General features: G+C 35.2%; 1 protein-coding gene across 1 annotated transcript; it reads right to left on the bottom strand.

The window, feature by feature from the left end:
* Window positions 1–3,137: 3,137 nt before the first annotated feature.
* LOC110725932 (probable LRR receptor-like serine/threonine-protein kinase At3g47570) lies at window positions 3,138–15,283 on the bottom strand. Its single transcript, XM_021905435.1, has 4 exons — window positions 14,558–15,283; window positions 4,001–4,292; window positions 3,356–3,733; window positions 3,138–3,280 (listed from the first exon to the last, which is right to left on the bottom strand). The coding sequence occupies exons 1-4, from the start codon at window positions 15,281–15,283 to the stop codon at window positions 3,270–3,272; spliced, it is 1,407 nt and encodes a 468-aa protein (XP_021761127.1). The 3' UTR covers window positions 3,138–3,269.
* Window positions 15,284–21,145: the final 5,862 nt, after the last annotated feature.

The raw sequence follows: 21,145 nt of genomic DNA, 5'->3' as shown, positions 1-21,145 counted from the left end.
AGTGGGAGATTGAAAGGAATGGTGTCCTTCGAACAAGTGTACTATTCCGTTAGTGGGTTCAGAATTATTAGAAAGCTAATATATTCAGTGAGGTCAAGTGATCGGAATGCCTGGGTGGTGGCCGCTTTCGATCAGTAATATTAATGAATAATTAATATTACAACTTAATCTTAACTGAACCCTTCGGGTCACACCTAAGCATTCAACAAACCGAAACGACGAATTAATTCGGAAGGAATTAATGAGTCGACCGAGTAATATTTATTTAGACGTCGGAAATTCGAGCTTAGAGCGTCGAAACCGAGCGTCGGAAGTCGAGTCGAAAAATAGTGAAAGACGAGACGAGAAATAGTAATAAATCAACAAAATACCAAAATACCCCTAGCATCGAATGCCCAAGCAAACCGAGTGCTAAGGGCGTATGGCCTAGCATGGTGGCTAGCATGCACACCAAGCCGAGCCTAGGCTGGCTGGTGCGTGCTAGCGCACCCATGCTAGCATCGCAAGGTTAGGCGCTGCCTAGTGCGTGCTAGCATGCTAGGCACAGCCTTGTGCGCGCAATGGCTAGCAAGCCATGCCGCAACAAGCTGCAGCAGCTAGCACGCTAGGCGCGCCAGCTCGCCACAGCTAGCAGCAGCATGGCTAGGCCATTGCTTGCTGCCTAGCAACGCTGGCCATGGCACAAGGCCAGCAGCAGCCCGCACAAGCATGCTGGGCTTGCTGGCCAGCAGCGCCTGGCAGCCCGCATGCGAGTGCTGGGCCTGCTGGGCTTGCTGGGCGTGGCTGCCACGGACAGCAGCACATGGCAGCCCACCTTGGCTGCCTTGGTGCCCAAGGGTGGGTGCCATGTGGCTAGTGGTCCTTGAGTGTGTGTGGAGTGAGGTGGCTGGTTATGGGAGAGGGAGTGGGGAGCAAGTTTGGTCCCCTCCTTCTCCAAGTGGTCCTCACCTAACCACTCACATGAGCTTGCCACTTGTTGGTTTATTAGTAGCTTGATTATTAATTTTATTTTAGCTTTAAAATAAAATGGAAAAATCATACTATCCCACATTGATGGGAGAGTAAATGATACTCCCATCATTTCCTATAAATACCCAAGTATGGGTATTGGGAATGATGCTTGAGTAAGAGTTGGAAAAGGCATCACAATTAGTGATAACCTTTGAACTCAATATAATTACTCGGGTTTTATTGGTCGGGTCGTGCTAACCCCAAGACATTGGACCTAGTCGGTTTTGGTGGTGCGGGTGGACTTCGTTGGAGGTCTCCGTGTGAGCGGGACTTGAAGCTTTCAAGTAAGAGCTCATTTTGGAGCGAAGCACGCGTCAAAGGTAATTAGCTTATCTTAATCTTGTGATTAATATAGTTATGTTTATGGTTTTATTTATTGCGAGTGCAGTCTTGTTTTTGGGTTTGTTTCCGCGGTGAGTCGGACTCACCAAACCCCAACAATAATCACTCATCTTGAAATGTGAAAAGAAATTGGGAAACAAAGAGTTGAACTAGGGAGAAAGAACCAAACTAAGAGTAGAATAAAACACTAAGAACGAACAGAGCAAGGAAAGGGAACTAAAATAGAGAGGATTTCTCTCACTAAGACTTTCTCTCTCTAGAGAGTTTTTTGACAAGAGTATATATCTCATTTATGTCCCATGTATATAGTTGCTAGCTACATAAAGAACTAGTAGGCTAACGCAACCTGAAATGTTGGTGGGAATTTCCGCACTGACTATGATCGATAAGTTTATTCTTGATGAAATTATAAACGCCATATAATCTGTTTCGTTACAAACAGTGGTGGAACTATGTAGGTGCACATTGGTGCACGTGCATGACCAACCCAAATGTTGGTGGGAATTTCCGCACTGACTATGATCGATAAGTTTACTCTTGATGAAATTATCCACACCATATGATCTGTTTCGTTAAAACAATGGTGGAACTATGTAGGTGCACATTGGTGCGTGCACGTGCATCACCAACCCCCCCCCCCCCAAACAAAAAGTTAAGTTAATTTTTTTTTAAAAAAAAGTATCCGTTACTTTCTTTTTATGATTAAAAACACCGGTTATATTTAATACCGAGTAATCGGTCTCTTAAGTTATTTTACCTTTTTATAATCATATTTTATTTTATTTTATTTTTTGTTTAGTATTTGTAGGTTTTTTCTTTGTATTGAATTATAGCATCCTTTTCCAATTTTTTACACCCTCCGTTATTGAATACTTGTTCCATTTCGATCTCTTGCGCGTAGTTTAAGGAGAAATTGAAAAAAGTAATAAGGAGGTAGTAGGGTAGGTGGAAAAATAAAAAATTGTGTAGTGGAGAGGATTGGAAGAGAAAATATGAAATTAATAAAATATGATCACGATGGGTCCACTAGGTGAGGAAATTTTGTTAAATATTGTAAAAGCTTTCCAAATAAGAAAATGGAGCAAGTATTAAAAAACGGCCGAAAAAGAAAAGAGGAGCAAGTATTTAAAAACGAAGGAATTATATAGTTAATATAAGATATAACGATAATATAATCCAATAACTTATTGTAAGTTCACAACACGTAAGACATGATTTAAAATGTGGTACACTATCTAACACGGCGAGCTTTTGTTTATTTATTTCTACCGTGTCTAACAAGCATGGCGAGCTTAGTTGTTTACTTTGTAAGGAGTACAAGATTATTCAATAGTCTTTGGTGAATTGTGAAGATTATTCAATACCGATTGAATAGTCCAATCATACACCATCAGGTCACTTAGAGTCAAGGTCTTTATCTCATGTACTTTTCAATTGAAAAGTATGAATTATGACATTTATACGGATTATTAACAGTCGTTTATATGGAAATATCAAATATGAAATACTTTTCAATTTTAAGGTCATTATCAATAATTTTGTCTTCCCCTAAAATAGGTTAACTCCGTATTTTTTTGTAGTGTCGAAAATTAAGGACAATAAAATGTAAACAGAACAATAAGTTTGAAATTTGTCATTCAATTACTGCATAGAAATATTCATGGAACATGAATTGATTATAGTACAGGAAAAAAAAACAGAAATTAACTACTTTTTTTTTTTGAACAAAGTAACTACTTTTATTTGAGCTCATACAAAAATGTATCATTTAATTTCTCTTTCTCAAAAAAAAAAAAAAAAAAAGTATCATTTCTTTTATAATCATGCGCAAGACACCTCTAGAGTAACAAGATGCTAGCTTCTTTGGCTTGCTATGGATTTAGGAATGCGAGGACAATCATCTCATGTAATGCTCATTAAGTTGCCCCTGCAATAAGGCACTAACATTAGTACATTACCATAAATAATAATAGTTGATTGGACAAGTTTTATATTAGTGTACCTCTTGGTTTGCAAAGGATGTTTCTTGCATGATATAGCTCGCTTATAGCTTCCCTTATCTTCATTCGATCATGTGGATGTTGACTTGAGCAAGCAACTCCAATCTTAATGACAGACACCATGCACTCCTCTCGTTTTTGAAGTACCACTAGAGTTCGTGGTCTTGTTTCATCTGCTTCATCACTTTCTTCCTCCAAAAGTGTTGAGTCAACAATCTGCAACACTTGATCTGGTAATGCTGCCTTTCCGTACATAAGGAGGTTGAAGTCGTCATTAAACATATCGTTGATGGGTCTCTTTCTTGTCATTAGCTCAAGAAGTAGAATTCCATAGCTGTAGAGATCAGCCTCAAGAGATGCTTCATTTCCCAAGCCATACTCTTAAAGACAAACAAATTTCCATCAAATAGTTTACATCCATGAATGCAAAAGAATGTTATGTTTCCTACCTACGTATGCCTATAATAATATACGGAATACTCATATTATATTTATTGTCCCCAAATATTTTGTTGAAATTTTATATAATAAATATTTTAGACATTAATTATAGAAACCATTACTATAATAAATCACATGCATGATGATTAAGTGATTCATATACCATTTAATGGAAGAAAAAATTGTGACATCATAATATTAATTACCTGGAGCAGCATAGCCAACAGTTCCCTTAATGCCAATTGAACTGCTTTGATTTAGATGCATGGGAAGATCAAGAATTTTTGCTAACCCAAAATCTGCTACACGGGCAACCATGTCATCGTCAAGCAATATGTTGCTCGGTTTTAGATCGCAGTGCACAATCTGGCTTCCACACTCATAATGAAGATAATTTATTGCATGGGCCACATCAATGGCTATATCCAACCTTTGGAGAAGGCTCATATTTCCATCTTCGTGTAGCCATCTCTCAACACTTCCATTGTGAAAGTTTAACTGGTTAATACAAGAGGGGGGGTGAATTGTATTTGAGATGAAATCTAAAAACTTTTGCGAAATTTAACTAAATGAAATAATGACGAGAGAAGATATAGGCTTTTCTAAATTTCCACTATGTAATTAAACTCTTTACAACTGAAGATTCAAACCCGTTAACAAGTTCCACAAATTAGGAACTTGTTCCCAACTCTCACAGAAGCCTTCAGCAGCGAAGCTTCCTTGACCTCACCTTACACAAACTCACAATCCCAAACCCCAAAGTGCTTCAATACAATCCGTAATTACAAATACCTATTACACTCAAGAATATATGAAGGAAAATAACTCTCTTTATGTTATTAGGTTGCTACTGGAATTTTTATTGCTCAAGAGTTATGTTTTGCTGAGATAGTTTGCATGAGTATTTATAGAGAAGGCTTAGTCATTAACCTCCACTATAATCACGTCCACATGCCAACACCCCACTAACAACTTGTGGAGTTATCTTGACAGATGGTGATCATGAAGGAGGTTTCCTAGCCTTATCTCACTAATCCACTATCTCAACAACTTGATAAACATTAGCTTTGATAAAACCGTATAATCAGAGATTTTCACAACAAAGAAAACTGCTTGTTAACTTTATCAAAAGTTTGTTTAAAAAGATTTTATTTTCAAAAGGATTTTATTTGAAAAGATAAATTAATTATTTATATTAAAACAACTAGATAATTATCTTAGATAATTATCTTTATTCGAAATTAGATGACTAGATAAAACTTTTATAAATTATCTTTTTCCTTAAGAAACTAACTTTTATTCCAGTAGTCTTTTTAATAATATAAGTCATTGAGTTCCTTTCCGACTTTATATTATTGAGTGCTCACAATTAAAACTAGAACGTGAGATTTGCACGAGGCTTTTTAGAGAATGCTACTCCGCATCCAAGTTCCTACTCCGGAACGAACTTTGCTTGAACCCTTTATTCACCAAAGACTCAAAACGTTCATTAGTCGAGTTTGTCAATTTGTCCATCAAAACCAAAAGGCTCAACAAATTCCCCCTTTTTGATGATGACAAACATTGACAAACTTAGGTAAATAAAATCATCCAGGCATGCAACAAAAATTTAAAGCAAGACATAAAAACAAAAAAAAACAAACAGAGTAATTAAAGAACTTAGAAAAATACTAAAAAGTATTTTTTTTTTTTTAAAAAAAAAACTGAGCAAAAGAAAAATTAACAAAGACTTTAAAAACTTAGATTACTAGGACTTTATTGAGTTAACTGAACTTAGCAAAAGTTTGTACCTTCGATGTGTGAGTTCCTTGGTAAACACCTTAGCCGCCATGAAGTTTGTCTTTTCCCCCTTTTGGCATTATCAAAAGATTGAAAAAACATTTTGCTATACTCCCAGTAGACTACGTAGGGAATAGTGAGCTCAAATAATGCAAGGCAAAAATAAGTTAGGTACTAAATTATCAGCAAACACACACAATCATATGAAAAATACGAGCCAAGTTCCCATAGACGAAAATCAAAAGCAGGAAAGAGTAGCAAGAGTTAAGAATTACAAACTGAAATCCAAATGAAACAAGCAAAAGCAAAAGAAATTAAAAGTGACAAGTTCGAAATTGCAATTATGGGGAATAGGTAGGTTCATCAGCTGGGTTTATTGGGTCATTAGAAGCTTCCTCCACTTCTTCAAAAGCCAGCCTGTTAATCGTCTCCAATATCTCCTGAGTGCTGTGCAGTATGTTCTTCTCAGCAACATCAACCTTGTTCTCCATCCCAGTAAAATTAGTTGCCTGAGTGTCTGCCACAGCCTGCACTTGGCGTTGAAGAGAAGTCAGCTGCTTTGCCATTTCCTCCAGCTTTGTGCTCACTATCTTTGTCAGCTGCTCCAGTACTGCTTTCACCTGTTGAATATCAAAAATAGAAGCATTTGTTCCAGAGAAGGCAGCAAACCCTGTAGGCTGTGATGTAGGAAAAGCTGGGGAGGGAGAGGGAGAAGTCTGTTTTGGAGGTGAAACAGGAGTGGAAGAGGGTTTAGCTTGTTTTGGGGGGGAGTCATGAACAGAAGATGGCTCAGAAGCAAAAGGAACTTGTGTAGGGGTAAAATCAGGGTCAGAGTGATCTGAAGAACTAATGTCTTCAATAATAACAGGCTTTAGAGTAGAAATAGTAGGTTTGACAATTTTCCTCTTACTCCTCCTGAGTTCCCCTTTAAAAGGGAGGTCAAGACTCTCACTTTCTGAACTAGATTCCCCCTCACTCTGAGTCTCCTCTTCTTTCTCAGGTTCTGCTTCCTGTGTTTCCCCCTCAGAAATTTCTTCCTCCTCTTTGTCTTCCTCTCCTTTTTCTTTACTTTCTTCTTTTTCAGATTCACTTTTCTCCTCTTCTGACTCACTTGTATCTCCCTCTACAACCTGTGTTTTCCCTTTTCCACTATTTTTCTCCTCTCCTCCTCTAGGCAAGAAAGTAATTATCCCACTCTCAAGTTTAAGGCTCAGGCGAAGCAAAGATTGCTCCGAAAGAATGTTCTCAGGTTTAATATAAGTGGGTGACTCACTTTCAACATCAATCCCAAAAGACTTAAACAACACAGTAAGGAGAGATCCATATGGAATAGTAGTTTTAGCAGCATAGAAAACCAAATGTTCAATCATTAGTTTTGGAAAGTTTATTTTTATTTTCCGAGCAAGAAAAAAGATGATGGTTGCATCTAGTAAGGATATTGTGCTTCGTTTTTGCAAACGAGGAACAATGCCTCTCCATGTGAAATTGAACAGTAATTTGTGAAGAGGAGTGAGTATGTTATGATGTGAAGTCTTGCTTTTCGGGTTTCCACCTATAAATTTGATTATTCTATTCTCATCATAATGCCCAATTTGCACAATTTGTTTGTGTTTTAGGTACGAACTATAGCCTGAGGTGGGGACTTGAAACAAGTTCCCTAAATATGCAACATCAAAATGAATGTGAGTATCTTTGACTGTAGCCGTGCATACACCATTGTTGTGTTTGAAAGTATTTTTAAATTCAAACAGAAGCTTAGGTAAATTGGATAGTGAGAGCAATTTTGGAACAAATGCACCCATTCTTGATAATCAATTAAGGAGATGAATTCGGAGAACTTTCTTGCCGTACACCAGTCATAATTGATGTGATAGCCGTGAGTGTAGTTCCAAGATGGAAACTTTTGAGAGCTTCGCCTCTTTCTGTCGCCTCCTTTCACGGTTGTAGCCTTTCTCTTTGTTGGAGCTTGTGGGTGAACGACGGCAAGTGCGACTGGTTCAGGGGAGCCGCCAGCAGAGGAAGGTTTGGGAGGAGGTATTCGGGTTTTTGGTGGTTTCGGTGTTGAGTTTAGGTTGGTTTTCATGGTTATGAAGGTGAGTTGAAAGGAAGGAGAAGATGAATAGTGTGAATAGGAAGGAGAGAGAGTGAGGCCGGTTTTTATGAGGGTGTATGGAGAAGTTAATTTGATGTGATTGGTGAGGGTGGAGTGTTAAAGAAAAAGAGTTTAATTGGAAAGGGTGAGAAAAAGTGACGGTTTATATGATGAGGTAGTAGAGTAGTTTTAGAGGTAGTAGGATTTTAATAGGGTAGATTAATTGCAATAGTCAAACTTAACACAATAAAAGATAAACTTTTAAAAGATAAGAAATATACGGAAAGTAAGGAGTAGTGAATATACTAGCTCCTTATCTTACGAAAAAAAAAATCTTTTTGTATTTTTGAATTATATGAGGAATAGAAAAAGAATTGAACATAGAAAAAAATAAGGAAGGAAAAAGATAAGAATAAAAAGATAAAAAAAAATAAGGAAGGAAAAAAAAGAATAACAAGAAGGAAAACAGAAAAAAAAATTAAAAAAGATAGATAAGTGCAAATTGATCGTAAATTATGATGATAATTTACGTGATCATAATACAGAGAATAAAGAATGATGAAAAGGGAACTTGAAACAACATGGCTCAATATTTTTAACATATTAAAAGTATGTATAAGTGACTTTTCAATACTTCACAAATCTTTCCCCTGGGTAATTTCAGCTGTGTTATGCACACAAGATTGAGCATAGCATTGTTAGTTACATCCGATTTTACCTTAGGGGTTCCAAACAAAAATCACTTGAGCCGTAGCATCCCCAATTCCACACGCATCTTTTCAAACTTGTCTCTGCTTAAAGGCTTAGTTAATATATCAGCAATTTGACATTCAGTAGAAATAAAATCTAGCTTAATTAAGCCCTTTTCAACATTATCTTTCAAAAAGTGATGCCTTACATGTATATGCTTAACTTTAGAGTGTTGTACTGGATCTTTAGAGATGCAAATGGCACTTGTGTTATCACAATGAATAGGAACGCACTCTAAAATAATGCCATAGTCACGCAACTGTTGTTTTATCCATAGCAATTGAGAGCAACATGCAGCAGCAGCCACATATTCTGCTTCGGCAGTGGATAGAGCAACAGTATTTTGTTTCTTGGAACTCCAAGAAACCATGCAAGAGCCTAAGAATTGGACCATACCTGACGTGCTTTTACGATTTACTAAATCTCCTGCATAGTCAGCATCAGCATATCCTCTTAGGTCAAACGAGTCACTTTTTGGATAGAACAGACACAAGTCTTCCGTCCCTTTTAAGTATCGTAGAATCCTTTTGACGGCTGTTAGATGCGATTCCTTTGGATCCGATTGAAATCTTGCGCAAAGACCTACACTAAACGAAATGTCAGGTCTGCTAGCAGTTAAATATAACAAGGAACCAATCATACCTCTCTATTTTGTTTGGTCCACACGAGTTCCCTTGGGGTCTTGGTCCAACCTTGTGGTTGTTCCCATGGGAGTGTGGTTTATCTTTGTGCTTTCCATACTGTATTTTTTCAATAACTCCTTCACATATTTCTGCTGATGGATCATTATTCCTTCTTTAGTTTGCTTAATTTGAAGCCCAAGGAAGAAGTTGAGTTCCCCCATCATGCTCATCTCAAACTCACTGCACATTAAATCGGCAAAGTACTTGCACAAGGATTCATTAGTTGCACCGAAAATAATATCATCAACATAAATTTGTACAATTAATAAATGAGTTCCTTTTGATTTTAAGAACAAAGTTTTATCAACTTTTCCTCTTTTGAAATCATTTTGTAAAAGGAATTTAGAAAGTCTTTCATACCATGCTCTTGGAGCTTGTTTTAATCCATACAGTGCTTTATCAAGCTTAAAAACATGGTTAGGAAAGTTTGGATCCTCAAATCCAGGTGGTTGTTCAACATAGACGTCTTCCTTTAAAAAACCATTTAAAAAAGCACATTTGACGTCCATCTGATAAAGTTTAAAACCCATAAATGCAGCAAATGCAATTAAAATACGAATTGCTTCTAATCTAGCTACAGGAGCGAAAGTCTCCTCAAAATCGATACCTTCCTGCTGATTGTAGCCTTTAACAACCAATCTTGCCTTGTTCCTTACAATTGTGCCATGTTCATCTAGCTTATTCCTGTATACCCATTTGAGACCAATAACCTTTTGATTTGTTGGTTTGGGTTCAAGGTGCCACACTTTGTTTCTTTCGAATTCATTTAATTCCTCTTGCATGGCAACAATCCAATCAGCATCTTCCAAGGCTTCTTTGTGATTTCGAGGTTCCAGTGTTGATAGGAAGGCGTTGAATGCACAAAAGTTTCTCAGTTGGGATCTCGTCTGAGTTCCCTTGCTTAGGTCACTTATAATTTTATCCAGGGGGTGTGACCTTTGATGTTTCCATGGCTTTGGTTGAAATGATTGAGCTGGTATAAAAGTGTTATTTTGAGTTGCTCTTTCTTCTATTTCTTCATGGTGTTCTGCTTCTTCATTTGCTTCGCCTTCTGTGTTTTTTGTTTCTTCTGTATTTTAAACAGAGGCTTCAGTATTATTTGGAACTTCAGTAGGTTCCTTATCAGTATTTTCAGTAATTCGAACAGGCTGCTTTCTGGGAATTAATTCTTCATCTTGGTATGTTGAACGAGTGAGACCAATTTCAAAATCTCCATCTTCATATTCCTGTATACAATCATAATTATTAGTTTCATCAAAAATCACATGTATACTTTCTTCTACACACATAGTCCTCTTATTGTAAACTCTATAAGCTTTACTATTAGATGCATATCCTAAAAAGACTGCTTCATCACTCCTTTCATCAAATTTTCCAAGATTTCTTTTATCATTATTGTGAACAAAGAATTTGAATCCAAAGGCTCTTAAATGAGCAATATTAGGTTTTCTCCCTTTTAACAGTTCATAAGGTGTCTTGTCCAACATTGGTCTGAGCATGGCTCGGTTGATGATATAGCATGCTGTGTTGACGGCTTCTGCCCAAAAATTCCCTGGAAGCCCACTTGCTATTAGCATTGTTCTTGCCATGTCTTCCAATGTTCGGTTCTTCCTCTCAACCACACCATTTTGTTGTGGTGTTCTTGGCGCTGAGAAATTGTGACTTATTCCCTGTTCCCTGCAAAATTCATCAAACTTGGAATTTTCGAATTCCGTACCATGGTCAGTTCTCATATGAATAAGTTGATTACCTATTGATTTTTGTGTCTTTTTTAAGAAATTCATAAACATATTAAAAGTTTCATCTTTACTATGTAAGAATATGACCCATGTAAATCTAGAATAATCATCCACAAGAACTAAGACATATCTTTTTCCACTTCTACTTTGAATTCTAACGGGGCCACACAAATCCATATGAATGAGTTCCAATGGTTTTGTGGTGCTTACCATTTTCTTTGATTTAAACGATGATCGAACATGCTTTCCTTTGATGCAGGCTTCACAAATTTTGTCATTTAGGAACTTGATAGAAGGTAGTCCGATTACCAAGTCCTTTGACCTTAATTTGTCAAGCAATGAAAGACTAGCATGTCCAAAACGTTTATGCCATAGAAGTGGATCATCCTCAATAACACTTAAACAAGATAGATTGTATTTTGGAACTTTGTTAAGGTCCACGGTATACGTGTTCCCTTTACGAGTTCCTTCCAAAACGATTTTTCCAGTGTTATTGTTGATGATTTTGCATTTTTCAGAAGAAAAGCTTACAGAGTTTCCTTTATCACAAAACTGAGAAATAATGAGTATATTATGCTTCAAACCCTCGACTAAAAATACATTGTCAATTGCATGGGAACTTGACCTTCCTACTTTGCCAACAGCAACAATGTTGCCTTTCTTATTGTCTCCAAAGGTCACTGTTCCCCCTGTATAGGCCGTCAGTGAGAGAAATCTGGATTCATCTCCTGTCATGTGCTTAGAACAACCGCTATCGAGGTACCACTGGTTGTTCCCCCTCACTGCGACCTGCAAAACAAATTAAGGGTTAGTAGCAGGAACCCTTTCATTCATGGGTTCCTGTGTTGACACATTTGAATCAGATTTCTTCTGCCAAACATAGTTCACATTCTTATTGTACTGTTTTGCTTTCTTAGTACATTCTTCACTGCGATGTTCTTGTTTACCACAAAATGAACAAACAGTCTCACTAGGCAAATCCACATACTTCTTTTTCTTTCCAGTAGACTTCTTCTTATGGACATAGCCTAGACCTTCTATTCTTTTTGTCTGAGCTTCCTTTACCCACTTGGGAACACCCGTGCTTGCTGTATTTTTACTTTTTCTTGCAATTTCTAGGTCCTTTTCTAGTTTCTCATTTTTATCATTAGTATCCTTTATCTTTTTCTTAACATGCTCTAGTTCATTATTAAAAATGATTAAAGGAACTTCAGTAGACCTGCAAGAATCAATGTTAGTACACAACATTTTATATTGAGTCAATTCAATATTCAGCATGATATTCTCACTCTTGACTCTTTCAAGGGATTCTTTTAGCATAATATTTTTATCTAACAATTCAAAGAATCTGCCTTGAACATCATTTCTTAAGCTATTCAGATACTTAACATGATCTCTACAAATTCCAGTTTCCTTTTCGGCTTGCCTTAGTTTTGCACATAATTCTTTATATTCATCTAAGGTTTCTAACAATAAAGAGATTAACTTATCCTTTGAGAGAGATTTCAAATAACTAGGTTGAATGACTACCTCATCATCATGCTTTGCCATTAGACAGAGATTGGCTACTTCATCGTCTGTGTGTTCCTGTTCCTCTTCTTCGGAACTTGATTCTCCCCATGTGGAAATCATTGCTTTCCTGAAATTTGTTTTAGAAAAGTTAGGCTTGGAGTTTCTGTTTTGATTAGATTCTTTTCCCTTGCCTTTCTCAGATTCCCATAATGGACACTCTTTGATGAAGTGGTTGGTGCTTCCACATTTGTGACAAGAAGACTTGGCTTTGGATTCCTGATTTCTTTTACTGTATCCTTTCTTCTTGTCTAAAAACTTGTTACGGTAGAATTTTTTCAGCCTTCTCACCAACATTGCAGCTTCTTCTTCATCAATGTCAGACTTCTCTTCGGATTCTTCATTAGCTCTTAGTGCTAGCCCTTGACTTTTGACAGTCTCCTGAGTCCGATTGTTTGACTGGATCTCGTGGGTAATGAGGGAACCCGCAAGCTATTCCAGATTGAACTTGGTGAAGTCTTTTGATTCCTGCACAGCTGCAACCTTTGCTCTCCATTTGTCATTGTCTGGAAGACTTCTTAAGACCTTTCTGACCTGCTCATCTATAGGAATTATCTTACCAAGACATGTTAGTTCGTTAGTAATACTTTTAAATCGAGTAAACATGTCTTTAATGGATTCTTTGTTTCCCATTTCAAAGCGCTCATACTGAGACAAAAGAATGTCTATTTTGGAACGTTTAACATCTGACGTTCCTTCATGTGTAACTTCCAAAAGATCCCAAATTTCCTTTGCGGATTTGCACCCTTTGACACGAGTATGTTCATCGGGTCCAAGTCCCCAAATTAGAAACTTTTTGGCAGTAGCATTCATTTCTAGTTTTTCGAAATCAGTTTTTTCATATTCATCCATAGGTTTAGGGATTACCTCATTGTTAGCATTCATTTTCGTAATTTCGTAATCTCCTACTTGTATAATCCGCCATACCTGATAGTTCTCTGCTTGGATAAAGATTTCCATCTTATCCTTCCAATAAGGATAATATTTGCCGTTGAAGTATGGAGGCCTTTGAATGGATGTACTCCCGAATTCCTTTTCCTCTGTGTAAGCCATTTTCCCAGGAACTTACTCAACAGGGTTGCCTGCGTGCTCTGAGTTCCTGCTCTGATACCAACTGAAAGTTTAACTGGCTAATACAAGAGGGGGGGTGAATTGTATTTGAGATGAAATCTAAAAACTTTTGCGAAATTTAACTAAATGAAATAATGACGAGAGAAGATATAGGCTTTTCTAAATTTCCACTATGTAATTAAACTCTTTACAAGTGAAGATTCAAACCCGTTAACAAGTTCCACAAATTAGGAACTTGTTCCCAACTCTCACAGAAGCCTTCAGCAGCGAAGCTTCCTTGACCTCACCTTACACAAACTCACAATCCCAAACCCCAAAGTGCTTCAATACAATCTGTAATTACAAATACCTATTACACTCAAGAATATATGAAGGAAAATAACTCTCTTTATGTTATTAGGTTGCTACTGGAATTTTTATTGCTCAACAGTTATGTTTTGCTGAGATAGTTTGCATGAGTATTTATAGAGAAGGCTTAGTCATTAACCTCCACTATAATCACGTCCACATGCCAACACCCCACTAACAACTTGTGGAGTTATCTTGACAGATGGTGATCATGAAGGAGGTTTCCTAGCCTTATCTCACTAATCCACTATCTCAACAACTTGATAAACATTAGCTTTGATAAAACCGTATAATCAGAGATTTTCACAACAAAGAAAACTGCTTGTTAACTTTATCAAAAGTTTGTTCAAAAAGATTTTATTTTCAAAAGGATTTTATTTGAAAAGATAAATTAATTATTTATATTAAAACAACTAGATAATTATCTTTATTCGAAATTAGATGACTAGATAAAACTTTTATAAATTATCTTTTTCCTTACGAAACTAACTTTTATTCCAGTAGTCCTTTTAATAATATAAGTCATTGAGTTCCTTTCCGACTTTATATTATTGAGTGCTCACAATTAAAACTAGAACGTGAGATTTGCACGAGGCTTTTTAGAGAATGCTACTCCGCATCCAAGTTCCTACTCCGGAACGAACTTTGCTTGAACCCTTTATTCACCAAAGACTCAAAACGTTCATTAGTCGAGTTTGTCAATTTGTCCATCAAAACCAAAAGGCTCAACACATTGGGCATGAACTCGTAAACAAGAGCTTTGAAATCGTTTCTCTGGAAATCCATACTTGAGCATGCTGTTAGTATCCCAACCAGATTACGATGACGGATATTCCTCAATGTCTCACACTCTACCATGAAACTCCTAGACCCACCTCTTTGTTGCAAGTTGAGTACTTTAATGGCAACCGTCTTTCCATCAAGCATCCCTTTAAACACAGACCCAAAAGTACCCGAGCCAAGTAGATTACTTGAAGAAAATCCATCAGTTGCTTTGAGCAGCATATCGTAGGACACTTTCAAGAATGGCTCCTTCCGTAGTGCATCGAATGAGGTAGATTTCCCTTTTTTGTTATGACGTTTCAGGTAGAGCCATATGCATGTGGCCATGACTGATAGCCCAACAAAAGCACATATTATCATTAATGTCAGCTTGAGAAGCATTCTTCTTTTCTTCCCTTTTTTCTCCACACATCTTGGTAGATGCAGCTCCAAAATTCCACCACAGAGCCTACTATTGCCATCCACTTTTATTGCACTTGTATTCGCAAATACTCCTTTAGTTGGAACAGTTCCCTCAAAATTATTGTAAGATAGGTTCAGGTATATCATGGGAAAGGTAGAAAAAAATTCAGGGATGATGCCAGAAAGATTGTTCTTTGAAAGATCAACTTCTGAAAGACTTTTCAAAGAGGCGAATGTTGTAGGAATTGAACCACGGAACATGTTATCACCCATGTACAGTATTGTAAGTTCAAGTAGGCTGCTAAAGACATCTGGAATTTCACTTATCAATTTATTTCCAGACACACGAAAATCTATCGCATTGACTTGCTTGCTGATCTCAACAGGTATGAGCCCTTCTAATTTATTATAAGATAAAAATTATCTTATAAAATTAATGGTTCAAGTATCCGATTAATAAGATGTTTTTTTCATAAAGAATTTAAAAAACTTATAACGCAATAAAAAATTTTACCTTCTTTAAACATTTATGTGAAATTTATGTCTACAATTTTAATAGACAAAGAATTTGTTAAAGATAAAGAGATCACGAGAAATTTACAAACTGATATTTAGATTTAAGAGTCAAGTGTAAAACACAACAAATAATAATTTAGGATTTTTTATTATTTTTAAAATAAAAAAATTATCTTTTTAATAGGCAATAAAATACAAAACAAGAATAAATAAAGTTGCATTAAAATTACATAAAAAAAATTATATTTTTTAATAAGAAATAACATATTAAATAAATTATTATGTATTTTTATATCTGAAAATATTAAACAGTAAAATAAATCAAATAATTATAATTAAAAACTTATAGTATATAGGGAAATATCTTTTCTTAAGATTTATGTACGAAAAACCTTCATTGCATGGGTTTTCATATAATAATAATAATAATAATAATAATAATAATAATAACAACAACAATGCAACAACAACAACAACAACAACAATAATAATAATAATAATAATAATAATAATAATAATAATAATAATAATAATAATAATAATAATAATAATAATAACAACAATGCAACAACAACAACAACAATAATAATAATAATCTGCTCTGCTTTGCCCTGCCCTGCCCTACCTGAAGCTATTAAGAATAGGGCGTTAGAAGAGAAAACCTAAAACAAGAGATAAAGCACACAAACACAAAGATTGAGGCTTTTTAGTTACTGGTAAAAACCGACGGAATTCCCTCTAATATTCAACAATGGAGGTTTGAGTACTAGATAGAGGAGAGAGAGACTAGGGTTGTTTCAATTTAATTTTAACATAATTTACATATTGTAATTGTAAAACACTTTTCATCGTCTTATATTTGGATAGTGTCTCTAATATCAAAAGATAATTCTTTTTTAATATAATTTTCAAAATCCTAAACAATTAGTAATCTCATTTATAATTACGTGGAACTTGATTTTAAACCCTCAAATCTTATTCAATAATTTTGCATATGTAATGATTCAACGTATTAATTCTTGAAAAATTTCAACTCTCCAATTTTGTTGGTTAAAATTTGATGGTAATACCCTATGTAGAGCTCTAATAGGTCCATATGTAAGAACCTATATTTATACACTTCCTCCGTTTTTTTTTTTTAATATTGCACCACTGTCTTTTAAGGAAATATCACAATTATCTATCACACAATATCTATTTTAGGAAAAAAAAATTATTTGTGTTCTGTAGGGAATATTTCAAGCATTACTCCAAACTTGAACCCCACTATGATCATACACTTAAGCATGGTGGCGTCCAAAGGGAAAGAAGATAGAGCAAAAAGAGTCGCCAACAAGTTTTAGGAAATTGTAAACCGTTCACGAGGTGAAGGTTACACCCCTTAACGATCCAGGAGATCGTCAACTCCAATAGGTTTGGAACCATAACTGGTAGTTCGGGGATGAAGGTACAAATCCAACCTAAAAGAGATTGAACCTGCCCTAATAATAGGTCTCTACGTTATTCTGATCGTATTCATGTGCGCTTTCTGACTAACATACAATCAATAGGTTTACCCTAAACCTGTTTAATCTATGTTTGTTGAATATTAATGCACAAACAAAAATATTATTGGCGATCACTTGAATTATAATCAAATTAACCCTAAACAAGATTATTAATTATCTTATTAAACGTGATTACAAGTACAAATTCTCTTTAAACATGCATAAAAGGCGTGATCAAGCAATAACAATAAAAATATATATCAAGCAACATAACAATAAAAATAATAATCACAATCACGATCACGATAATGTTAAAGCATAATAATAGCAAGATCTTAGGAATGATACTAGCAAGATTAATAACAAACCCTAGCATGTCACTAAGCAATAAAAATCAAAGCTTTAACCCTAACATGATACTAACATGAGTATTAGGAAAGAAAATAAGAAGCATCGCATGAATCACAATTGTCATATTTGATATTAGAAATTATAGTTATTACCCTAAACATGATACTAGGAAGCAATAAAACATCCTAACATGATACTAGGAATCATAATAACAACCTAAGCATGATTTCTAAATCATAATATCAATAAATCAATTAAAGCACTTACTTGGATGTCTCGTATCCCTTTCTAATAACAAAATACACGCGTTAGTAACTTCAAGGAAATTAAAAAATCAAATAATTAAATTAAATAATGAAATAGAGATTTGGGACCAAACGCTCAGAAATTAAAACCTTTCACGTCTAGGGTGAAGATAACTTCGAACTTGGCTAGGTGTTTTTGATCTTGTAAATGCAGAATTTTGTATGCAAAATGCTAGTTTAGAAAAGAGAGAGAGAGTAATCTAGAGATTCTTGATGAGAGTTGGTGACAGAGAGAATGGAAATCGATGATTATTGATGAGATTTGAATGAGAATTGATGAGAAGGATTGATGGTTGAAAACGGAGGTTTTAGGAGGTTATTTATAGAAAAAAAATCAACCGGATATGATAAAAAACGAATCAGAGTTTCGAAAAGAATAAAACACGATCTCAACGCCAAACACGCACGTGGCGCCAAACGCTAGAAATAAATTTTCACGCGTTTTCTTAATTTGATAAAATTTAGCCGTACGAGAGGGCAAAATCGTATTTTCCTTAAAAACACTTCTTTTATTCTGATTAAAACTCTTAAAAGTCAACTAAAGTCAATTTATCAATGCTAATTAATTAAATTAGGAATGAAAAGAACTTTCTAGAAGAATCTAGAAGACTATAATCAATTCTAATCGCATTAGGAATGATAAATCAATATTAGACCCTCCTCTAGATCATTGGGCCGCATATAAATATCAAATCGGGCTTAGTTTAGTAATTTGGCCATAACTTCCTCATTATTCATCGGATTTGGGCTTATAATATATCGTTGGAAAGATCATTTCAAACCCGATCCAACTACACCATTATTGGACCAAACCAAATCAGATTGGCTGATCTCAACAGATATGAGCCCTTCTAATTTATTATAAGATAAATCTAATTCAATAAACTTGGCAGATCCCGCAAAGAGATTCTTAGGCAATGGTCCATTGAAATTATTATTCGATAGATACAAATATACAGGTTTTTGCAATTTCCAAGGCTTGGAGGAATTCTGCCTTGCAAATTGTTAAATGATAAGGTCAGTGTGCTCAAACGCGGTAAATTTCCGATTGAAATAGGAATTTCACCTGTCAATTTGTTGTTATCGAGATATAATTGCTCTAGCTTTTGAAGCTTTCCAAGATCTCTAGGGATGGTTCCAGTGAGCCCAGTTCTTGACATAAATATGTACCTAAGATTAATGAGATTACTAAAATCTATAGGAAATCCTCCACTTAATAAATTTTGACTAATATCAAACCACGTTAAAGTAGTGGAAAGATTGACTACTACTCTTGGTAGTAATCCTAAGAATTGATTTTGTCCCAAAACTAGTCTATCTAATTTGCTACAATTAACCAATGCACTAATAAAAGAGATGTCACCTTCAAAACTATTAAAACCAAGATTTAGCCTTTGCAGGTTATGGAGGTGTCTAAAATGAAATTTGGAAATGCTACCTGTGAAGTTGTTTACTCTCAACTCAATTAGTTGAAGACTTGTAAGGTTTGATAAGGATATTGGTAATGGTCCTGACAAATGGTTAAAGGAAAGATGTATACGTTTTAATTGAGGAAGTGAAGCAAAAAGCGGTGGAAATCTTCCATGTAGTTGGTTGAACGACAAATCTATAAGTTTAAGGGAGGAAAGGTTGAAGATGGATGGGGGAATCATACCAGTCAAACTATTGAAGGAAGCAGCAAGAATTTGGAGACAAGGCAATGCTCTTAATTCCATCGGAAGTCTCCCATGTAGTTGGTTGTAAACCAAGGATAATTCTAGAAGAGAGGAAAGGTTAGATTGTTGTTAAATAAAGAAAGAGTTTGTAGGTTGATGCAGCTTGATATGTTGGCCGGAATTTCCCCACTTAAAGAGTTGTTGTACAAATATAGTGATTGTAGCCTAAACAAATAACCAACCTCAGGTGGAATTTGACCGTGCAAACTATTATTTGAAAATCGAATCAGTCTCAAGAAGCTTAAGTTTCCAATGAAGGGAGATATGGCTCCTCCTAAACCTTTTCTGGGTAGCCTTAACTCAACGACCCTGTTATGTCTGGGCCCACAAGTGACACCCTCCCATAAACAATGGTGAAGAGAGTGATTCCATGAGCTCAAAACACTGTCAGGACTACGGTCGATAAGTTTGCTCTTGATGGCTAACAATGCCATATAATCGGTTTCGTTCCTTCGATAATTGGTGCTATCGAGGGTATGAATTGGTGTAAGTTGTTGCATTGTTAAAACAAGGAGCAACAAGGAAAGGGTTGGTTGTATGAAAAACAGAGGATGAAATGGCTTCATTTTGTTTGTTTTAATTTCTTTGTTTTCAGGTTTTGTTTTTGAGGTGATTTCTAGCTTTAATTCCCATCTCATTATATAGAATTTTTAAATCCCCCTACCCTTACTACACGCAAAGCATATGTCCTTGTCACATATAACACAAGTAAATATCTAGTTTTTTAAAAAGCTATAAATCTTACTTCGTATTTATGAAATTGCTATTCAAGTACACCGTAACTGTTATTTATAAGCATGCTTATCAATACCTGATGAAATACTCTTTTTTGTTAAAATTATTCTTACAGCATAGCAATACTTGCCAAGTTACAAAGAAAATGAGACTATGAGAGTGTGAAAATGACTCGTATTTTAATGGTGTTTCTGAAAATATTTTGAAAAGTTGTAATGGTGAGAGAGTATAAAATTAAGCGAGCATCACAAATGGAGCAATATAGGGTAGAAAGATAGAAAATATTTACAAATCTTGAAATGAAGCAAAAGTAAGCAGAGATTTTTAAATAATGTTTAGTATAAAATCTTATCAATGTTTAGTCACCGGGTCTATCATAGTATTAGTATATTTTCACAGATGTACATCCTATTCACAGTTTAAGAATACCAAAATATGATAATGACCCATTTTTCATATGCTTAATATGACAACCCTTATTGGAGGTATCAGTCAGTAGTGGATCAAGGATTTCAAATCAGAGGTAGCATCGGATCCAAAAAAAAAAAAAAAACAGTCTGAGCTAATTTTTTTTTATACTGCCTTCGTTTTATATTATTTGCAACGATTTGACATAAAATAGACAGAAAAAATATCTAATCGTTGCAAATAATATGAAATCGGAGGTAGTATGATGTGTTTTGTTGTCGTAATTATATTCCTTCTGGGGTTTTTTTTTTTAAAAGTGTCTAACTTGGTGTTTTACACGTACGATAAAACATCATTATATGGATTTTTCGCTTGTTATAATTGTCCCAACGTATAGGGTATAGCTTGATATTCAAATATCAACGTTTACATTATTGATATTATTCAAATTATTTTTGATGGAATTTAATTTCTTACAAATAATTTATATTCTATTTATCAAAATATTACAATAAAATTTTGTGTTCTAGAGGATTTTTTTTTATATAGTACATTTAAATATTGAATATATAATTTGAAAACATGTTACTCCATAAATTAATGGGAAGAATTTCAATT

Source organism: Chenopodium quinoa, unplaced genomic scaffold (assembly GCF_001683475.1).
Source record: "Chenopodium quinoa cultivar QQ74 unplaced genomic scaffold, ASM168347v1, whole genome shotgun sequence".
Lineage (NCBI taxonomy): Eukaryota > Viridiplantae > Streptophyta > Magnoliopsida > Caryophyllales > Amaranthaceae > Chenopodium > Chenopodium quinoa.
The sequence above is the reverse complement of the archived record's forward strand: the minus strand, read 5'-3'. Positions and strand labels throughout refer to the sequence as shown.